A 22,340-nucleotide genomic window follows, 5' to 3' on the forward strand; every position below is an offset into this window, starting at 1 on the left:
GACGGGATTTCTCAACACTTCACAGAAATTCTAGCTGATGATGAAAAATTGCACCGGAGATGGACCTGCAGGCTTATGCAGGAAGCAGCAGGAATACCAAAAGTACACTCCACTCACAGGCGAAGTAACTTAGAGAGTTTAAGAAGTCAACTCAACAAACCTAACTCCTGCCCTAGAACACAGAATAAACAGAGAAATCACCTTGGATCTAAGATGAGCTCTGACATCACACTGGGGAAACAAAGGCACTGACAAGTGGGGTGACTTGCCCTGTGTCCCCACCCACACCTGGAACCACAGGGTCTGGCCTCAGCATGCACTCTCTCCTCATCCCTCCCTGGCCGTGGGAATCTGGCTGTTTAACACCCTATGCTTGGAGACATGAGCCAGTGGGGGGTGGGGGGGACAGGAGAAGACACGGACATGCAGCATTTTAAAAGGAATAGGGTACCGTGCTTTGACTTATTTTGACTAAGAGGCAAGTTTTTAAAATTAAAATACAATAAAAGAAAGCATGAGTAATAAAAAGTAGTCTCAGTTGCTACAACCACTCTTTAAGTCACAGAAGTATTAAATCAGATTGTAATATGGTTTTAATGAACTCCGCAATACATCAGAACATAAGAAGACATCTATGATGGGAAAGTTAATACAAGTGACATTGGGATACCACCCAAGATATAAAGGAAGTTTGAGAAAATTTCACCGTTTCATAGTAGGGTACTTTGGGGAGCTTTTCATGGCTTTAAATCCAGTTCATAACTGGCCCTATTAAAGAAATGGTACCACTTTGTGAGTCCTACATGTGAAATAAAAGCTATGCGTCCATCTTTGCAGCAGCCAAAGCACTGACCCTCCTCCACGTCTGCCTACACCTTAAGCAACAATATTTCCTTTAAATGCTTATGTCAAAATCGTGCAGGAAAAAAGAAAAGGAGCCATTGGGCAAGTGTTTTCTTCCAACTGTCTTTCCCCCCTTGCTCTTGAGCTCTGAACTCCTCTGACCCTGGAGCTCTGCTTACCTGAGGTCCTTCAGCTCCTGCTTGCCACTCCCGTCCTCCTTCCTGTTCTCACTCGGGTCGGCAGAAGCCGCCAGCTGCAGGCTTCGGGTGATCGGCCCCCCACTCCGTTCTCTGGATTTTACACTGAACCTGTCTGTCCGTTTCTTACTGGCCAAGGCCGACTTGCTCTGTAAGACGGCTCTGCTCTTCTGCGCCCGCACATGCAGGCTCCTCGACATCTTGCCTGAGAGGGGAGCTGCATGGTTCTTGGCTGCAGCTTTGGGCTTCTTGGTCTCGCTGTGAGTCATTTTGGCCATGCGTATGGGGCTCGAGTTCCTTAAAGAGGAGCTTGGTTTTTTGGATTTGACCGAAGCGGCAAATTTAACGTTCTGCTTGGACCTGAAGGACGAGGGGGGTGGCGGGACCTGCGAGGGGCCTGAGCTTCGAGCTCTGGTCTTGCCCAGAGGTGCCTGCATGCTCTGCATTTTGATCTCGGCGTCTGCTGTCCGTCTGCGGTGGCTGCTGCTGTTGTTTCTGTCACTTCCGGCAGGTGACGGGTGCCCCCCTTTCTTGGAAGAGTGGGAAAGTTTTTTTTTGGAAGGAGAAACAGGTTTTTTGGGACAGCTGAAAGCGGCATGCTTGTTCAGACTCCCAATGTACGTGAACTCTCTGTGGCAGTATGGGCAGACGTGCGAGGACGACTCGGGAGTGGTTTTTAGGTCAGCCTTCTGCTTTGCGGACTTGTTTTTCTGTAGGATTGCTTTCTGGACGAGCTGGTTTTTTTTCTTCAATGCGTTTAACTTGAGCTTATTTGAGGACATTTTGCTGAGCTCCACACTAAAGTTCAGTCTTTTGGGCTGGCCCATTCGTCTGAAGGCGTTTTTCCCAGAGTTGTCCAGAACCACTACGCCATTTTTGGGTTGCACAGTCTGCTTCAGCGGGACCGGATTTTTCTTGGGGGTATACCTCTTCTTGTCACTCGCAGAGGCACATGCCAGGATGTGTTTGTGCAGTTCAGGCATGTTGTCCACGCCTTTCCCGCACTTGGTGCAGCGGATGGCGGTGGTAAACGTCTGTGGGATGTTGTGCCTAGTGAAGTTTGTGGCCGTCACACCAATGCCCAGGGGGCTGCGGTGATGGTACTGAAATGGGGGTGGTTTAAAGCTTGGGTAATGTTGGTTGAGACCCAATCGAACATCTGGATCCTTTGTCTTTATTCCGGAAGCCATTATTTTGATGGTTGTGTAAAGCTCTTCGGAAGAATCGTTCAACTCTTCTTCTTTAGACGCTTCTAGAGGGTCTTCCGGCAAACTCTGCATGTGCTCGACATGGGCCTTGCTGGGATCCGTAAAGTTCTGGGGCCTCAGGGTGCCACTTTCAAACTCATGGTGAGTGCACACCTTATCCGGGTGGAGATCTCGCTGGTGCTGCTGCAGATTGCACAAGAATGCAAACTCCTTTTTACACACTGAACACACAAAGATATTCCCAACGCCGTGGAGCATAAAGCGATGTTCTGACAAATCAGTTTTCACCTTGAAGAGCTGCACACAAAATTCACATTTGAAGGGCCATTCCTCAGCGTGAATGGATAAATGTTTGGTTAGATCCTTAATGGAAAGAAAAGGTGATTCACAGACGTTGCAGACAAAGTTTCTGTTGAATGTCTCCTGGACGATCTCCTGCTCAGTGGTGGATGGGGCTTCCTCCCTGGCTTTCAGGTCTTCACTCTCTAGTTCCTCCTGCTTAAAAGATATCATGGGGAGAGAGGTTTCCAGATTATCCCCAGAGGAAACCACGGATGACACTGCTGAGAGAGGAGGTGGCGAAGGGGAAGAGGAGGAGGAGGAAGATGAGAAAGAAGAGGAGGAAGAGGAGGAGGAAGATGAGGAGAGTGTTGGAGGCCCCGGTGAAGCAGCGGACATAACGGGCTCCACAGAAGGAATGGGGGACGGCGAGGGAGACACTGTGGGGGAGAGAATTGGAAGTGGGGACTGGGCGGTGGCATTCGAGAGTGGAGAGGGACACGGGTGAGGGGATACCCCGGAAGAGGGGGCTGGAAGAGGGACAGTAGGGAGCAGTGGAGGGGGCGGGGTGGCCACAGTTAACACGGGAGGGCAGGGTGGAGGGGAGGAGGGGGTGGTGGGGGTCAGGAGAGGCGGCAGCCGCCCGCAAGACAGGGAAGATGGTTGCAGGGCAGGTGACGACGAGGAAACGTCAGGAAGAGACTCAACGACAGCGGCAGACGAGCTGGAGTTGAGACCACGGTCAGAGTCTGGCTGAGGATCTAGAGGTTTACAGGGACTGGCACTTCCGGACACATCTGGAGTGTTTTCTACAGGGAGGTCGACGCCGTTGTATTCGTTGAGAAGGACCTTCTGCAGCATGCAGGTGGTGGGCTTCCTTTTCTTTATAGCACTGCAGGATGGCTGCAGAACATGGTTTTCTTTGAATTCCTTGCCTTCAGAGTCACCACAGGGCTTTTTATGCACACTGAGATCTAACACAGCTTCCCACTGGACCGGAGCCTTGCCTGGCCCCTCAGCCTTCTGTTTCATACCACTGGACAAATCCAGTGGCTGCTGGTTGCACACATTGCTGAAAGTAGAGCTAGCTGCCCACTCTTTAGACACCTTATATTCATCAAAGCCTGGTGGGCTCCCAGTTTCTCTTTCATCTCTCCCAGACAAACTCCATGCTGGTGAGTTGCTGTGACTCTCTAATTTGGGTTTTTTGGAGCTTAGAACTGCCTCAGTCCACGCGGCTTTCCCATCTCCTGGTTTTCCAAAGTCTCGCAGGGCGGGGCTGTGCTGGGGAGAGCTGGGGGGAGAGCTGGTTCGCCTCTTAAACCTGCTTGAGGTCACGGGTAGCATCGACGCAGGAGCAGACACGCAGAGGGGCCCTAATTTGGGTATCTCAGCGGCTGAAATCCCCGCAGGAGGAGTTAATTTATCCTGGGTCTGAAGAAGCTGTTTGAGCTTTGATGACAAATACACGCTTTTCTCTTTGTGGAAAGACACCGCCTCTGTGGTTGATATGCTGAGAGGCAGACTCAAGGAACAGGAAGGTGTGGCAGGATCAGACTCAGTCTCCGCTTTAATTTTGGGTAACACGGGCGGACTAGCAGTCCTCCGTTTCTTGGACTCACTGTTTGTGCTGCTGGAAGGCTCTTTAGGGAGATCGTCAGTTATAGGGACCTGCGTGGTCTTTAAGTTTTGAGTTATTTCCACTGTGACTGGAGTGAGCAGACAGTTTATTCCGTACAAGTCTGCCGAATTGGATTCCATCTCAATAACGTCACAGTTACTGGTGCTGCTGCTGGTCTGAATTTTACCATCAATGTAGTAATTTAAATTCTCAGAGATATTGCTGGAAATATCCATGATGTACACGTCGTCCGCCTCCCCTTCCTCCTCTGGCTCTGTGCTGGGGACATAGACACTCGGGGTGGGAGGGGCCTGCTCTGCTGGGGGCTGTGGCTCTTCCAGGAGGCCCCCTTTCCGCCGCACCCCCTTGGGAATCAGGTGCCGCTCGTGAACTCTGCGCTGATGTCGTCTCATATTCGTGTGAGTGCCGAAAACCTTCTTACAGTACTTGCACGGGTGAAGCTCTTTCGCTTCGCCGTTCTCTTCTACAACGGAAGGAGTCACTGAGTCCTGGGACGCCTTCTCTGAGCTCAAGGTGAGACCGTCCTGCCCAAGACCGGGGGGCTGTGCGTCGTCCTGGGGAGGAGCACCGTCGCTGGGCGCCTTGCCGCCGGCCGGATCCTCGAGCTTTCGCTTCAGCCCGGCCTCATGGCGCCGCTCGTGGCGCCGCCGGTTGATCTGTGTGCCGAAGGCCTTCCCGCAGTACTTGCACTTGAAGGCGTGGTTGACCGTGGACATGTGGATGTGCATGTGCCGCTCCAGCCCCTGCTTGGTCGTGAACTTCCTCTCGCAGTGCTGACATGGGAACAGAAATGTTTCAAACACGTCCCCGTTGGCCTCTTCTCTGGCTCTGGGAGTTTTCACGACAGGGGCTGCCTCCGCAGAGTCTGCCAGAGTTTCCTTTGAAACCGTTTTTGGTTCTTCTAACAAATCCTCAGGCTTCTCGTCACACCGGATCTCCAGCTCTCTCAGGGAACTTTCATTTGGCACATCAGCTGCTTCGTCCCCCTCTTCTTCCAGCTCCTCCTCTTCCTCTTCCTCCTCCTCCTCCACCACCTCGTTCGCCTCACAGAGCGCTGCTTCCAGCTCCGAGTCTGGTCCTGTCTGGGGCTCGTGGGCAGGGGGAGGGAGGGCGAGATCCGGAGGCACATCCTGGCTCACCGCCTCCTGAGGGACGGCTGGTTGCTCGGTGGTGGAAGCGGAAGGATTCTCGTCTTCGTCTTTGGGGCCTGGAAAGCACAGGGAGGCAGAAGTAAGGTCAAACACTAGCCACTGGTGATCAGCTTTCATTATCCATGTTACTTCCTTTATCATCTAAAATGCGTAAGGGAGATCGTAGCAATGGACCACTCTACATTCTCATTTAAGAAGTTATACAGGATATAAATCCATTTCATTCATTCAACAAACGACTGCAGTGCACCAGGAAGCTCAGTGGGCAGTGAGGGAGGCTTCAATCTGAGCAATAGATGCCCACAGCAACTCAGGCTCTTCTGTGTTTCCTCACACAGATATAAACATGCTTTTGTTTACAGAAACTGTACTGCTTAAAACTGTGTTGGGAATAGCTGATACTGAAATCTTCCTAGTTATGAGTTCTAATTTTTCATGATTCCAAACTGAAACAAGAAAATTGCTCAACATATTACCAGGTAATATTCTTAGTGGTCTGCCTTGAATGTAATTGATTTGTTCCCTTCTTCTTCACCAAAACTATATATCAAGAGCTACAACATTTTCCAAAATTATGTGATCTGCATTTTTCATGTAAAAGGACTTTGGAGACCATCTCTTCTGAGCCTTATTAAATTAGCGAGGACCAGAGATCTCTTCAAGAAAACTGGAAATAGCAAGGGAACATTTCATGCAAGGATAGGCATGATAAACTGTAAGGACCTAAAAGAAGGAGAAGAAACTGAGAAGAGGTGGCAAGAATACACAGAAGAACTGTACAGAATAGGTCCTGATGACCCAGAATAATCGGGATGATGTGCTCACTCAGCTTGAACCAGACATCCTAGAGTGTGACGTCCAGGTGGGCCTTAGGAACCATTACTATGAATGAAGTGAGTAGAAGTGATGGAATTCCAGATGAGCTATTTGAAATCCTAAAAGATGATGCTGTTAAAAGTGCTGCACTCAATATGCCAGCAAATTTGGAAAACTCAGCAGTGGCCACAGGACTGAAAAAGGTCAGTTTTTATTTCAATCCCAAAGAAGGGCAATGCCAAAGAATGTTCAAACTACCGTACAAATGTGCTCATTTCACATGCTAGCAAGGTCATGCTCAAAATTCTTCAAGCTAGGCTTTAGCAGCACATGAACGGAGGACTTCAGATGTACAAGCTGGGTTTAGAAAAGGCAGAGGAACCAGAGATCAAATTGTCAACATCTGCAATATCATAGAGAAAGCAAGGGAATTCTAGAAAAACATGTACTTCTGCTTCATTGACTACTTGAAAGACTTCTGTGTGGATCACAACAAATTGTGGAAAATACTTGAAGAGATAGGAATACCAAACCACCTTATCTGTCTCCTAAGAAACCTGTATGCAGGTCAACATGCAACAGTTAAAACTGGACATGGAACAGTGGACTGGTTCAAAACTGGGAAAGGAGTATCTTAAGGTTGTATAGGGCTTCTCTTGTTTCTCAGCTGGTAAAGAATCCACCTGTAATGTAGGAGACCTGGGGTCGATCCCTGGGTTGGGAAGATCCCCTGGAGAAGAGAAAGGCTACCCACTCCAATATTCTGGCCTGGAGAATTTCAAGGACTGTATCGTCCATGGGGTCACAAAGAGTCAGACACGACTGAGCGACTTTCACTTCACTTCACTTCAAGGCTCTATACTGTTACCCTGCTCATTTAACTTCTATGCAGAGTACATCATGTGAAATGCTGGGCCAAACTGACTTACAAGCTGGAATCAAGACTGCTGGGAGAAATATCAATAAGTTCAGATATGCAGATGACACCCTAATGGCAGAAAGAAAAGAGAAACTACAGAGCCTCTTGAAAAGGGTGAAAGAGGAGAGTGAAAAAGCTGGCTTAAAACTCAAACATTCAAAAAACAAAGATCAGGGCATCCAGTCCCATCACTTCATGGCAAATAGATGGGGAAACAGTGGAAACAGTAACAGACTTTATTTTCCTGGGCTCCAAAATCACTGTGGATGGTGACAGCAGACACAAAATTAAAAGATGCTTGCTCCTTCAAAGAAAAGCTATGACAAACCTAGACAGCACATTACAAAGCAGAGACATCACTTTGCTGACAAAGATCCATAGAGTCAAAGCTATGGTTTTTCTAGCAGTCATATGTGGATTTGAGAGTTGGGTTATAAAGAAGACTGAGCACTGAAGAATTGATGCTTTCGAAGTATGGTGCTGGAGAAGACTCTTGAGAGTCCCTTGGACCACAGGCAGATCAAACCAGTTGATACTAAAGGACATCAAGTCTGAATATTCACTGGAAGGACTATTCACTGAAGCTCCAATACTCTGGCCACCTGATGCGAGGAGCCCACTCACTGGAAAAGACCCTGATGCTAGGGAAAGATTGAGGGCTGGAGAAGGAGATGACAGAGGATGAGACGGTTAGATGGCATCACCTACTCAATAGACGTGAGTTTGAGCAAACTCTGGAAGATAGTGAAAAGATAGGGAAGCCTGGCGTGCTGCAGTCCATAGGGTTGCAAAGGGTCAGACAGGACTTAGCAACTGAACAATAACAATAGGTGTGCCTCAGAGAATGAAAAAGAAATCTAAAGTCACTTCTGAGTCCCAATGCCCAAGAGGAGCCCAGTCTAGCCCAACCTGAGATTAATGGTACAAGGTGGTCAGGGAAGGACTCACCAGCAAGATAGGTGAGTAGAGATCTAAAGAAAATCAGTCACACAGATATTTGGTGGAAGGAAGTCCTCTGGATAGAGGAAATGGCAAATGTGCAAGCTGTGAGTCAGTAACATGTCAGATGTGTTCAAGAATTGGCCAGGAAGTTGGAGGGGGGTGGGCGCAGGGAGAGAAGGAGGAGAGCAGGAGATAATATCAGCTCATGCAGAGACTTATAGGCTGCTGACCTTTATTCTAAGTGGAAACAAGAAGCCAACAGAGAAACAGAAGAGCAACTGAAATACAGGAGGCTCACTCTTGGTGCTACGTGAAAGACAGAAAACTGTAGGGGGCCAGGGAGACGAGAGAGGCGGACCACACCCTCCAGGAGGGGAGGCGGGGGAGACTGGAGTGGCCTGAAGATAGTGGGAAGTGGCCAGACCCTGGATGTACTCTGGAGAGGAAGCTAACAAGCCGAGTGTGTTGGCTGACTATGGTGTGGGACAGGGGCAGGGAAGGGTAGGGGCTGGTGGTGGTAGCAGAAGGGTCAAAGAGATTCCGCAGCAACTGCTGTTATCCTGTTCACTAGACTGAGGGAAAAGCAAGTTTGGTCTGTGTGCGTTTGTTTGTACTGGGGGGAAATGAGAGTTTACTTGGGATGTGTTGAAGTCTGAGGTGCCTGATAAGACATCCAAGTAAAGATACTAAGTAGCTATATATGACTCTCCTCAAACTAGAAACAGCAGTTGGAGCATGGACCTGGAAAAGGTCACCTGCAAAGCGAATGCAGATAGGGGAATGGCTGTGTCCCCCAGGTGACTCCAGTACCCAGGGGTCAGAGGAATGGCCAGGGAGGATCTGGAGAGCCAAGAGAAGGTAGCCCTTAAACTGAGGAGGGTGTGATCAGTTGTATCCAGAACTGCTAACAGGCTGGGTAAGACAGGGCTGAGAACTGAGCACGCGATCTGCCCAGGTAGGGGTGTGACGACGGTGACAACAGTTTTGGTGGAGCATTGGGGACAAATGCCTGTTGAAGGCCAGGAGAGACAGAAAGAAGAAGAGACAGGGAGACTGGAAGCAACTCTTTCAAGTTCAGCTGTAGAGGAAAGCACAGGAATGAGGGAGTGGCTGGAAGGGAATCCAGGGACAGCACGGGCCTCTGAGACAGGAGCTATCACAGAGCCCTTAATGCTGGTGGGGACAGCCCACGGCACTGCTCTCTCTGCAGGACCACCTAAGTCTCTGCTGAATTGCACCTCTTTTTACTGTAAGTGCCTGAAGAGTTATGAAAGGTTCTGTAGAAGAAACAGCTTTCTCTGACTTCTCCTGTTTCTATTCACTGGCTCTTCCTTCATTCACTGGACAAAACGTCAGTAAGGCCACCAAGATCCTCATCCTTTCAGGGCTCTACTTTACCAGGAGTTAAGCAAGCAGGCAACACCACTCCAATGAATTAATGGTTAAGCGCATGGAAGTACATGGTTAACAACGATTAAGGACAGAAACACAAGGGAGGAATATCTGGTGGCTTTGTTAATCCATCATGGGGAGGCTGCAAGGATAGAAGAGGAAAACCAAGCAGGAACCATCAAACACGCAGCACACTGTAAATCAGTGTGGACTGAGCTGGAGGCAGTCGGGAGCCAGTAAGATATTTTAAGGCAGAAGAGTGCCACTGGGGAGACGTGGCTGCAGTGTGTATTAAGGGACTGGGAGGAGGCAGAAACCAATACCGACGCAGTGGCAGCAGAGGGAGATGCTGGCTGCCTACACCGAGACAGCAATGGAGAAAAGCAGAAGAGGCAGGAAAAAAGTGGCCAGAGCGAGATAAGACACCAGAGTCCTGTTGTCAGACTTTGTGATTGCCTAGATACACGGGACAAGGGAGGCTTTTAAAGGGCCAATCTTTCCAAACTCAGCGCATATGAGGTATTAACACGAGCAACGATTCTGTCCTGGCCCTCCCCCTGCTTCCTAAGAAGGTCTATCCAACTTTTTCCTACCTACCACCTCATCCACTAGCAATGACGTTTCTGCCTCTACATACACTCCAGCCTTCTCTCCTCCAGATGCATTTCTTACATTGCATGAGTTTTCCACAAACTGGGAAACCAGTCATCTGATGGTGGTTCCCAAGAGCTAACTCCCTTTTCAAATACATTTTCAACAAAGACCCAGTACATCACTTAAAAAAAAAAAACCTAAATGAGAAAACAGAAATGAAAATAACAAATAACATCTCTAAGGCTCAAAAATTTCTTTACAGATCTTCAGCCAAAATCCATAGCTTTGAATGGAAATATTCTATGACTGGTAAATAATTCCAGATTGAAAGCTGTCCAAAGTAGTATGAACCAAAATGCACACAGCTCTATGAACCCAACTGTGTCCACACACTCACTGAGGTCTGCTGAGTTTTAAACCTAAAGGATGGCCTGGGAAACAACAGAAGAGTCTGGCCACTTGCTCCACACACCGACCACTTTTTGAGGGCCAAAGAGAACATGTGCAAGACGCTGACAAACCAATCAAATACTGACCAGCTGTTCCACAAATAGGTAGACACTAAGCATCTTTTATTTCTACAGGACCTGGACTTATATCAGGAAAAAAATTAACTGTTCTGAACTGCTGAAGGGGAGAGGGTTCTTTAATCCCACCACTACCGGTAGTGAGGTTCTTTGGTCTTTTTGTTGTTGTTCCAACAAATGTCTTAGCAAACCTGCTATCAGCTGGCAGATCTTAGTTTTATAGGACTCTAGGAAGTGTATTTGTTCTTGCTTCCTAAAATGCCACAGAAAATTATAATCCTTTAAGAATGTCATCCCCACAAACAGTGCTAATAAAAAGATTATAAAAGGCATCTACAGTATTTCTTTTTCTCTCTACAAATGTTTTTTGAAAGAGTCATAGTCTGTATTTTGAAATCAGCCTATTTGGGTCACTATGAACTCTTGGGCAAGCTCAGTCTCTGTATGATTTTGCCACATAACAATGTAAGACCACGTTGTTCCCCACCCCTTCTACTGGCCAGAGTGTCACTGTGGTGTCTTAACTGCATCAGGCAGAGGGCAACCTGCCTTCCTGAGCAACTTCAGTCCCTGTCTCTGGGAATTCTTACATCATGGAGGGCCTAGAGTATTAATTTTTAGAAAAAGCTCTAAAGAAGAAAATTTTATAGGAAGAAATACAAAGAGATAAGGCAGAAATTTAAATTCTAACCAAAAAGAGAAACACTTCATTCTCTATCCTTTTCATTCTAACACATACAACCCAAGGTGTTGTGTTTTCAAGTAAGTTTTTAACTGAAGTACAAACTATAAAGAAGAATATTGCAAGATAAGATGTTCACAAAGTAAATACACTGCTGTGCTCACCCCAACACTGTGATCAGCTGGCACTGGCACCCCAGAAGGCTCCTCCTGTCCCTGCCAGTCTGACCTCTAGCATCACAGATTTGTTCTGGTGGTTCTGAACTTTATGAATTATTTATAAATACAGTTACATAGTACGTTTCATTTCACTTCGTTTCATTTTAATCAGGAAATAACTTCATCTTGAACAAGGAAGGTCTTCAATAATTTCCTGAAGGGGAGGTGGGACGAGTAAGGCTCAGCTTGCCATATTAAATGTAGGCGGCCTTCTTGCTGTTTAACCCTTTACAGTTCTTGGGTGATTCTGAGAAGGGCACTGCAGGGAGATAAAAGTCAAAGCAGCTGGTGGGGAAACACGCCCGCATCCTACAGGTCCAACTCCAAGCTTACCTTCCGCAGAATCTCTCATATTTGCAGGGCTGGGATCTGGCTCACTTGTCTTCAGCTGTATGTCTTCGGTTTTGTTTGCTTTGTTTTTACTTTCTTGGGATTTTTTCTTCCCTGAAACACAATATTTATTTATTTGTTTGCTTGTCTGTCTGTTCATTTGGTCACTATTACCCTGAATTTTTGGAGGCAATTACTAATTCAAACTATTTCTGAGGCAATTATCACCTCAGATTCCTGAAGAAAGAAACAGATGATGAATATGAATACCTCTACATTATGTCAAAGAAAATAGAAACCCACAAATCCTTACTTTTGAGAATCTTGGGTCATGTTTCCCCTTATAACAGCTATCAAACTAATATGTAATATATTCCAGAAGAGTTAACAAAACTGAATGTCCAAGGAAAATTAGAGAAGAGCACTAAATTTCAACACCACACAAGTAACAGGAACTGGCGAAAATCTAGTTATCTGTAAGAAGCACATTAGAGAAAAGACTATCCAGACTTGTCAAAGTAAAGCAACAGAAGCAGAGATGTTGCTGAACAGCAAGGGATACCAAACCACACACCACAGCTCAAATATCAAATGCAGAGTAATTCTGAACAGTTCACTGTCAGCCGGCTCGGCATTCTCAGGGTCTGGAGGGACTCAACTCTAGGTTCAGCACAATTCAGTATTTCATTAACAACTCAGAGAACGGAAGTCAGGAAATGCTAGCCGCATTCCAAGTAGTAAGAAGAGTTCAAAAGATAACATCAAAATACAACAAATTTCTGACGAGTTGGAACAATAAACTAAAGTCACCAAGATGTTCAACATGGACAAACATTTCCCTACAGAACTACTATGAAAAAGAAGTGAAAGTGAAGTCGCTTGTCCCACTCTTTGCGACCCTGGACTACAGCCTGAAAGGCTACTCCGCCCAAGGGATTTTCCAAGCAAGAATACTGGAGTGGGTTGCCATTTTCTCTACAGAAGTACTAATGCTGAAGGTTTGGAAGCTCCGCCTCTCTGGGATTTAATCAGAATTTGTGACCCTGTTCCATTTTTTAAATTCTACATTTCTTGCTCCTGGGAGCTTTTGTTTTTCAGTTTTCAGATTCAGAATAAGTTCCACCCACCTTCCTCTAAACTTTCCTTCTCTTTCTGTGACACTCCCCCCAACCAGGCCTCAACAGCTCCTGGAACTGTCTTTTCTCTTCAGAACAAGGCTCTTGACACCTTCATCTTTGATTTAGTAAATGACTAGAAACTAGAAACCACTCATAGCTTCTCGAAAATGGTATTCTCCTTAACACTAGTGTAGAGAATTACTACAGAGGAGAGTAACTAACTAAAACAAAGACAACAAATGAAATGAGGTCAGAGACACAAAATATCACCACTACAAAGATCATGATTAAAAACAGAAACATCAACTACAACACAAATACTAACCATCAAAAACACCTCCATATTTTGATAGATATTTAAGAGGTGCAACAAGAAAAAAAGTATAAGATACTTAACAATCAGCCATTTGATTTGTTAGCCTTAAAAAACAAAATACCATTTTAAATCCCTAACTCTTCAGCTTGTAAAAAAAACTGAAGATGTCTCCTGCAATTATATAAAACTCAAATTCCTAGTAACATCTCACTCCATTCATTTCTAAACGCAGCTGAAGTTGAACCCGTGACACAAGCGTGTACTTCACTGGAACCACACTCCGGTGGAAACGAGCTGACAGTCTGTGTGTAGCTGGCCAATTCGTGTCTCCAGGTGGAAATGTGATGAACCAATCCCTTCTGCAAGGGGCAAGGATATGAACACACCTTTTCATCTGGTAAGAAGTAACCTCTTCTTTCGAGTCTTTCACCCTTTGCCAACTTAACAGCACTTAGCCTAAATCTGATGATGACAAAGGCTCTTGAGAATCCAGGTGTGTTTAAAGGAATATGGATTCAACCAGTTTTCTTATCCTCACTATGATACACGCCGTGCTGTTTGTGTGTTGTGCCTGGCCCATATCAGACTACCGGTAGCAAACAAGGCAAACACAAAAGATTACTTGGCTATGAATGTAACTGGTCTAGTAACTGCAGTACCAGTCTGAAGGGGTTCATGGAAAGGGGTCCCAGTGCCTGCAGACGCCTGATTCAAAAGTTATATTCAGAACGTGTTTTCCCTGAATCAAAATCCTCAAATAGTTACAAGACATCAGTACCACCTCATGTTCTTCAAACAGGCTAAACAATATAACCCTTTTCTACCAACCTTACTTTCTACTTTCTGCAACTATGAATAAATAAAAAGGGAGGTCTAAACTCCACCTCTTATAAATAAACCTTTAAGTCACACTATAAAATTTAATAGAACAGGTGTCAACTTGTACTACAATTTCTTAAAAAACAATGCAGAAAATGTTCTGAAACCTATCAACTGCTATATGAAAGCACTTGATAGTGCTTTAAAACTTTTAAAAATTTTAAAAAATCATAATTAAAAACAGAAACATCAACTACAATACAAATACTAACCATCAAAAACACCTCCATATTTTGATAGATATTTAAGAGATGCAACAAGAAAAAAGTATAAGATACTTAACAATCAGCCATTTGATTTATTAGTCTTAAAAAACAAAGTACCATTTTAAATCCCTAACTCTTCAGCTTAAAAAAGGCAAACTGACCTATATGTACAGACTACTAAAATAGTAAAACTTCTAGATTTACATAAAGCAAATCACAGCTTTAATAATACCACTCATTAGTACGTACCAAGAATCAAAGTACATAGCTAAAAATGCTGTTTTAGTTTCCTGCCTAAAAGAACATTAGAACACTTAGCTGATACTGAACTTCAAATATCTTAGTTTTAGACTCTCCTAATCAGTGAGCAGCTATGCCATCACCAAACTACCCCACTCCTCTACCTGTTGCCCCTACCCCTTGCTGCCCCTGTTATCCTCTTTAAAAACCATGACCAGGAAACCCTGTTCTACCTGGTGAAGAGAAGCCACATGCGGTAGGGACAGTCTATTTGGAGAGCAAACAAGAGCACCCACCAGGCTTGCTGCAAGCCCGTCAACTGCAGCACAACTGACACGTGGGGTCAGACTGCTCTCTGCTGTGGGGCTGTCTGAAACATCACAGGACATTCAGAAGCATCACTGACCTCCACCCATTCCATGCCAACAGTGTGCCCCTGCATCTGTGACAAGCTAAAGTCTCCAGATACTGCTGAAGCCTCACCCAAAAGACAGTGTCTCTCTAGGTTAAGAACCACCAGGCTAAACCATTATGGGGTTCCACAGTCTGTGTATTTCTTAAAATTTTTAAAGTATTTGATAATACTAACAAGCCAACTCTAAAAACTAAGCGATGGAACAATTAAACTTACCTCTTAAGTGCCTTTGGTGAACACTGATAGACTTAACTTATGATGGACACCAGTCTACCATGAATCTAATCATCACTAATTAATGGAACTGAGATAATCTAATACATAAAATGTTTTTCTCAGTCTTTATCAGAATCCTCTAATGCTCAAGGTACTCCCCATTAGGACCAAGACTAGAGATGCAGGGGCTATCCCCCGTCCTACCTGCTATTTCTGTGCTAGAAACTGAAGACCAGGGTCCCCCGGGAACCACCCAGGCTCTGACAGTAGAGCAGTCTGACCCTGGGAACTCTGACTCACTCTTAGGTACGCCCAGTGTCACTCACAAATACCGTAACAGCACCTGGTGGCACCTACTCCATTTCCTCAAATCAATACATTTCTGCCCGATAGCTGGTTTTTGTTCTACATGTAATCAAATTAAAAGTAAACAAAAACAACTTCTAACTGAAAACAACCTGTAAGGACTTCTGCGAAGGGAGGGGCATGTGTTAGTTCTTGTCTGTAAGGCAGGAAGCGCCTGGGAAATGGTCCGGCAGAGCTGCTGGGAGCCTGGTAAGTACACGTGTGCACTTACCCTCAGGTTCCTGAAGGGTCCTACATAGAGGCTCTGCCAGCTGCGTGCTCCACTTGGTCTAAACAAGAAAGATATAGGAATGAAAACACAAGGAAAGTGGAATGGAGACAGTGACACAGAACATGACGAAGGACAGCACAAAACATTATGTATATAAGGAAAAGAAACACACAAAGATGAAGAAAACTGAATGAAACAGAAGGAAAACAGCAGTCACCCCCTACATCGAGGCTTCCCCCCGACCCCTCCACAAATAATAGCCTCTGTGTTCTCAATGGGGGATAGGATGTGGTATACTTACTTCCGGCCTATCCCATGCTCATGACTGATGTCCTTACTACTTAAGTACTGTTCTGCCAGAAGTCCCAACCTATGTCTCTCATTTTAGAGAGACACCCAAGGACCACAGGCATGAAGTCAACTGCCTGAGATCACACAACTAAATCGCCTCTCGAGTCAGAACTAAAATCCAAGGCTGACGGTACCAAAAGTGCTCTACTAACTAAACTATTAATACACTTATTTCTTACAACCAATAATGGCATGATACAAATATCTTATTCTTTACACACCACTTTATATCCATTATTTCACCCACTTTCAAGTGTAGATGAAAGCAAAGAAATATAAAGACTTTCACTACATTTATAGAAAAGGAACCATCAAATTGGAATGCAGACATTTTCCATTTCCATTTTATGTTATGCCAGAAACAAGTATCAGTCAACAGCACAGAACCCCAGTCTAAGCAAATACATTAAATATCAGTAAAACTGGATTTTCTAGAGAAATAGCTGCCATATAGAGAAATTCTACATTTGCATCAACTACACGTTAAAGACAACATGTAGCATGAAGCTGCTGGGTGCCTGCAATGTAAGGTGCAAAACCAAAACTGCCTAAAGCATCACATGAATAATTTAAGTTCTTGTCTATATTCTACTCTTCTGATGAACTAGACAACAAGGATATTCTAAAGAATAATGTCTCAGTTAAAAATGTTCAGCATCAGAGAGATGCAAAATTCTATAAGGCTTGCTCAAGTTACATTAAAAATTCATCACAACAGTGAAGGCTCATGCATTTGGTGATTTAAATGAATTAAATTTAGAACCATATGTAACTCTACGTGCACTGCCTGCCTCCTCACTGGGGAGCTACCCAACTCTGAAGCATAAAATCAGACAGAATTCAGTATCAGTGTGCTGAAGCAGGGCCAGCACATCCTTGTTTGGAGAGCTCACCCTCTTATTCAGACACAGAGATGATTCCAAACCAGGCAAGACTCCACCTGTGAGGTGAGACCCACAATCGCACCATGAAAGATCAGCTAGCCTGAAGGGGCTGGGCTGGCCTGAACAGGGACCAACCATGACCACCACCACCCTACCACCATAGGGTGGGCGTGACTGCCACCTCCAGTTCCTCACTCACACAGCCCTTCACCCCTGCTGCCGCAATTCCACCTGGATGGCTACCTCTAATCCTGAAATCACAAACCCCCAAAGTTCTCTACTTGCCCCTCAGTGTCTTCTCATCATCAAACAGTTTGATGGCCTTTACAGCTTAAAATTCCTCTCCTGGGCCTCATACCATTACCAGACTGTCCTCCTCCATTAACCATTCTTTGGCAAAAATCTTCCTCTTCCTCCTGCCTTGAAATGAGAGGCTCCCCACAGGAAACCTGATGATGATGCTTTCACACAAGGCTGGAGCAAGGCTTCGATAAAGTATCCAGCTAAGTAGAGGATACAGATCTTAGAGAACAGATGTGGAATAATGCAATTAATGGGCTACCTTAAAAGGTAAGAAAGAGAAGAACCCTAAGACTTGGAGGAGAAGGAGCCATGAAGACAGTTTAACCAAACTTCACAAATACACTTCTCTGAGCTTTACTTCCTTACAAGAATTGCCCAAAATCTCATTGCAAGTTTGTAGTAGAATTGGCACTTTTATTCTCATCCAATTCACTATTCTATCCACTGTGTTCTAACAGCCTTCTTAGTGACAATCTGTGGGTTCCAATTTCACCCTTATAATGAATTAAGAGTACCATCTGCATTTCAGGCAAGTTTGAGAAATTCATCATGAACATATAAAGTCATTACACATCTTTTTCAATTTTTGAAAGGCAAAGGAGGGGTTTTTCATGACAGCAGGTCCAAAATAAGGTGAAAAGCCTAACTGGGGAAAAGGCATAAAGTTCATGTTAAATGACACAGGATTTAAAACAAAAAAACCCACAAACAAAATCTCTAACAGATCAGATAGTAAGCAAGGGGAACCAATGGATAACAGCAAAACTGTTAGCTTAAAGTATGGCCAAAACAGTACTCTGTGTGAACTGCTAAAGGGTGGGCAGTCTTAGGCCTCAGCACATCTGGCAGTAGTTTAACATTCTGCAGTGGGTGTGATGATGAGTAGGGAGAAGAGAAGCTAGAAATGGTTACACAAAGCTAGGTTTCCCACAAGGAATAAACAGGTCATTTCAATATACTTCATGTATTCTTAAAATAAACAAAAAATACTGAATTTGCTACCCTGGAAGTCATCAGAAGGAAACCTGAGGACTGATGTGAGAAACTGCAACCAGAAAGCCTTCCCTGTGTAAGGTCACCAGCATCCCTACACGTAACACAAGAGAGTGTTTATCAGATGGCCACAAGTGGCCACTACCACTGGCCAAGGTAAGACCGGTGGGCAAACAAGCCACCTGTGGCCTTAGCTCCATCAGGCCGTGGTGTTTCAAAGAGAGAAATGTGAAGCAGTGCGATGCAACCACGGTTGGTTTTTACACAAGTGATATACAAGGCTATACATTTTCTAAAGATTTCTTTTGCACAAAAAATAACTTTGAAATACACCTGGTAGTAAAAATTCTGAATGCTGCTTGGGCAACATTTCAAATCTTTTTCTGTAAACTTCTCACGAAGAGCTGTCTGTAACTCTGGAGGCAAATTATAAAAATAAAACCTCTCCGGTTTTAAGTTGCTCATGGCATTAAAATAGGACTCCAGGCTTTGCTTCAACAGAAACAATGGAACAAAGTTCTGGATTTTTCAGCACTGCAGATCACAGTCTAAATTCCTGGAATGCTCACAGCCCGCAAGAGGGATGGGGGCAGGGCGGGGTGCACAGTCTTTGCTGTCGTGGAGCTCTGGCTCCCCACCTCTTCCAAACGTCAGGCTGATGGAAGAACAGCAAAGATCACCTCTGAAGGGAGCTGTTAATTTCTCTTTTTAAGAAAAGGCTTTTAGCGGGCTAATTCCAAATATTAGAAATGGATTCCCAAATAAACATTAGTAAATTCAAATTAAGAAAGCTTTAAATTTCCTTACACTCCTGGGAACCTCAAAAAAGTCTTGTGGCATAAACAAAATGATCTCAGAGACTAACTAAATACCCCTGAAACTTAAACAAGCTGCTAGCCTGTTCTGTTTTATAATCATTTTAATTTCTCAAGTTCTTTTCATGGATTTTCATTAGCCTTTGTCTTACAGAAGGAAAAAAGGTATCTAAAGACTGAAAATGAAAGTCGCTTAGTAGTGACCAACTCTTTGTGACCCCATAGACTGCAGTCCATCAGGCTCCTCCGTCCATGGGAGTTTCCAGGCAAGGAGACTGGAGTGGCTTGCCATTTCCTTCTCCAGAGGATATTCCCAACTCAGGGACGGAACCCCGGTCTTCTGCACTGCAGGCAAATTCTTTACCGACTGAGCTACTGGGGAAGCCCACAAAAAAAATGAACTGCCAACTTAAAGCAAGGAACTAACTTTACGTTCAGGTATAAGTCCCCTGTGGCAAAACAAATCAGGCCTGGGAGCTGTGCAAGGAGGTGGTGTGTTACAAGTGCCTGGCAACCCTAAAACAGAAGGGACAGCCACGCCCTTGAGAACTGATTAGTCTTAACGAAAAGAAAGGCTATTTTTCCCTCTCAAAGTCCAATATAAGTTTTACAATGCTATATCCTGATGAATTAATTACAAAACTTGGTTTAAAAATATTTTCAGGAAGTAAAATCTAGATCTAAATCTGAATCAACACAATTGCAGTATTTGAAATTCATTCTTTACATTTGTCTACAAAAATGCTCAGAGGAACAATGGTCAAGCCACATCACTAATTAATAAAATCATGCTACAATTCACCCACAGATATAAACCAAAAGGATCTGCATTAAGATGTTGGCAGGTGGCTCCCAGTGATGAGATTATTGATGAAGGTATGATACCCGTTTCTCCATCTGTTTGTATTTTCTAATTTTTCTAGATAAACATTTCAATACATGATGCAAAAAAAAAATTTTTTTTTAAATGAAATACCAACAAAAGCAAGAGTAATGAGACAACTGAAAAATGTTTCTTTTGGTTGAGATTAACGCGGGCGGTTCTATATCAGTACAATCTGGCACCGTGCTCACAGCAAAAGCCTGTGGTGTCTTTCTTTCCCATTTCCCACCTCACACACCAGCGGAGTGTCCAGAAAAATGTGCTCTTCCCAGAAAACCAAATTCACAACGGAGACACAGTAACAAAGATTTAAAGGATATTTAAAATACATCTGACCCTTTAACAATGCTGTGTGTGTGTGTTAAGGGCGTTGACCCTTTATGAAATAGAAAATCTGTGCGTAACTTAAAGCCTGCCCTCCATATATGTGATTCCTCCATAGCCGCATTTTTGCATCCTGGGATTCAGCCAACCCTAGGTCACTGAGTACTATACTATTCATTACGGACAAAAATTCACCTATAAGCGGAACCCACAGTGGTCTTCAAGGGTCAACTGAATGCCCAAGCATTCACATTATCACTGTGAGCCTTTTGGTATATATCCTTCAACTCTCTTTCCCATGCATCACATAACTTCAAACAAAAAACTGATTTGTCTCCTCCTTTTGAACAGCCATACTATTTGTTTCAATGCACTTGGGTATCACACCCATAACTATCTGAATCAAAAATCTAAACAACCATGCTGAGTGCCTCCCAGGTATAAGCTACTGCTACTGCTAAGTCACTTCAGTCGTGTCCGACTCTGTGCGACCCCAGAGACGGCAGCCCACCAGGCTCCCCAGTCCCTGGGATTCTCCAGGCAAGAACATCAGAGTAGGTTGCCATTTCCTTCTCCAGTGCATGAAAGTGAAAAGTGAAAGTGAAATCGCTCAGTCGTGTCCACCTCTTAGCGACCCCATGGACTGCAACCCACTAGGCTCCTCCATCCATGGGATTTTCCAGGCAAGAGTACTGGAGTGGGGTGCCATTGCTTTCTCCAGGTATAAGCTAAGGACCAATGTTTTGGTGGTCAACTAGGATAATTATGAGAGTCTTCTTTGCTACCTTTTATTTTGCTTCTCTGAAAATGTAAAATTTAGGCAATGGCATTTTAATATGACACGTTTTGGTAAAGGTTTAGGAAATCCGTTTATAAACACAAAAGAATGTACACATACTACTCTGCTGAATCACTGGGCTCTATCATGAAATGAGACACTTTCATGCCACTGCAATGTTTAAGACCTTTTGTCACTACTGCTAGATGAGCCCATTCCCTTCTGTTCACCACTCAATCGTCCTCCAGCCCCTCTCATGCCTCCAGATGCACCTTTCTCAGAGTTCATGGCTGACACCACTCTGTTCCTATTGAAAAAGAGCTAGGAGTTCTCAGGGGCTCAGCCATGTATGTGGGCCAGCAAAAGTTCACCTCTCTGGCAAACTCAAAACTGCCCGGGTTGTCTTTCAGATTCAAGAAGCATGGAAGGAAGTCAAATGTATTCTCTTCACAAAGCAATTATTTTTTTAAATCACAAGTTACATATAAATTCAACTCCACATTTTTTCTTTTACTGACCTCTACCTAAAAGCAAAATCCTACTAGCCTATTTAGGACTTCCCAGGTGGCACGAGTGGTAAAGAACCCACCTGCCAATGCAGGAGCCTAAAAGACAGGTTCAGTCCCTGGGTTGGGAAGATCCCCTGGAAGACGGCATAGCAACCCACTCCCGTCTTCTTGCCTGGAGAATCCCATGGACAGAGGAGCCTGGTGGACTACAGTTCATGGGGTCGCAAAGAGTCAGACATAACTGAAGCAACTTAGCACGCACTACCCTATTGAACAACTTTTCTCATTCTCAGATGTATTAGCCTATTAGACTACTAAATCTTTCCTCTACATAACTGTAAAGTTTCTGGAATGATCAAATGAAATTTGGATCATTTTTCTTGGGTGCTTATTATCTACAAGACACTTTGTTGAGGGAATACGTATTTTTGTTGTTTGGTAGCTCAGCTGTGTCTGACTCTTTTTGCAGCCCCATGGACTATAGCCTGCCAGGCTCCTCTGTCCACAGGATTTCCCAGGCAAGAATATTGGAGTGGGTTGCCATTTCCTTCTCCAAGGGATCTTCCCAACCCAGGGATTGAACCTACATCTTCTGAGATTAGCAGGCAGATTCTTTACCACTGTGCTACCTGGGAAGCCCACAGGGCACACATATATGTCTGCCCCGAAGATATTTAAAATGGAAGTTGTATGTCTAACTTTGAGAAAAGCAAGTCCCCGTGCAGAAAGGCCCTACTAATGTCAATAAATAGAAAATTTCTAGTGGAAAAAAATGTTTCCGAAAAATATGGAT

General features: G+C 44.6%; 1 protein-coding gene across 5 annotated transcripts in view; it reads right to left on the reverse strand.

Moving 5' to 3' along the window:
* PRDM2 (PR/SET domain 2) overlaps positions 1-22,340 on the reverse strand; it is a 132,985-nt gene that overhangs the window by 39,366 nt on the left and 71,279 nt on the right. For all 5 annotated transcript variants that reach the window (XM_027565350.1, XM_027565345.1, XM_027565347.1 and 2 more), the window contains exons 7-8: positions 11,744-11,854; positions 1,023-5,376 (exon numbers count right to left, since the gene is read on the reverse strand). In XM_027565350.1, the coding sequence (XP_027421151.1) occupies positions 1,023-5,376; positions 11,744-11,854 (4,465 nt within the window). The remainder of the gene's footprint in view (positions 1-1,022; positions 5,377-11,743; positions 11,855-22,340) is intronic.

Source organism: Bos indicus x Bos taurus, chromosome 16 (genome assembly GCF_003369695.1).
Source record: "Bos indicus x Bos taurus breed Angus x Brahman F1 hybrid chromosome 16, Bos_hybrid_MaternalHap_v2.0, whole genome shotgun sequence".
NCBI lineage: Eukaryota > Metazoa > Chordata > Mammalia > Artiodactyla > Bovidae > Bos > Bos indicus x Bos taurus.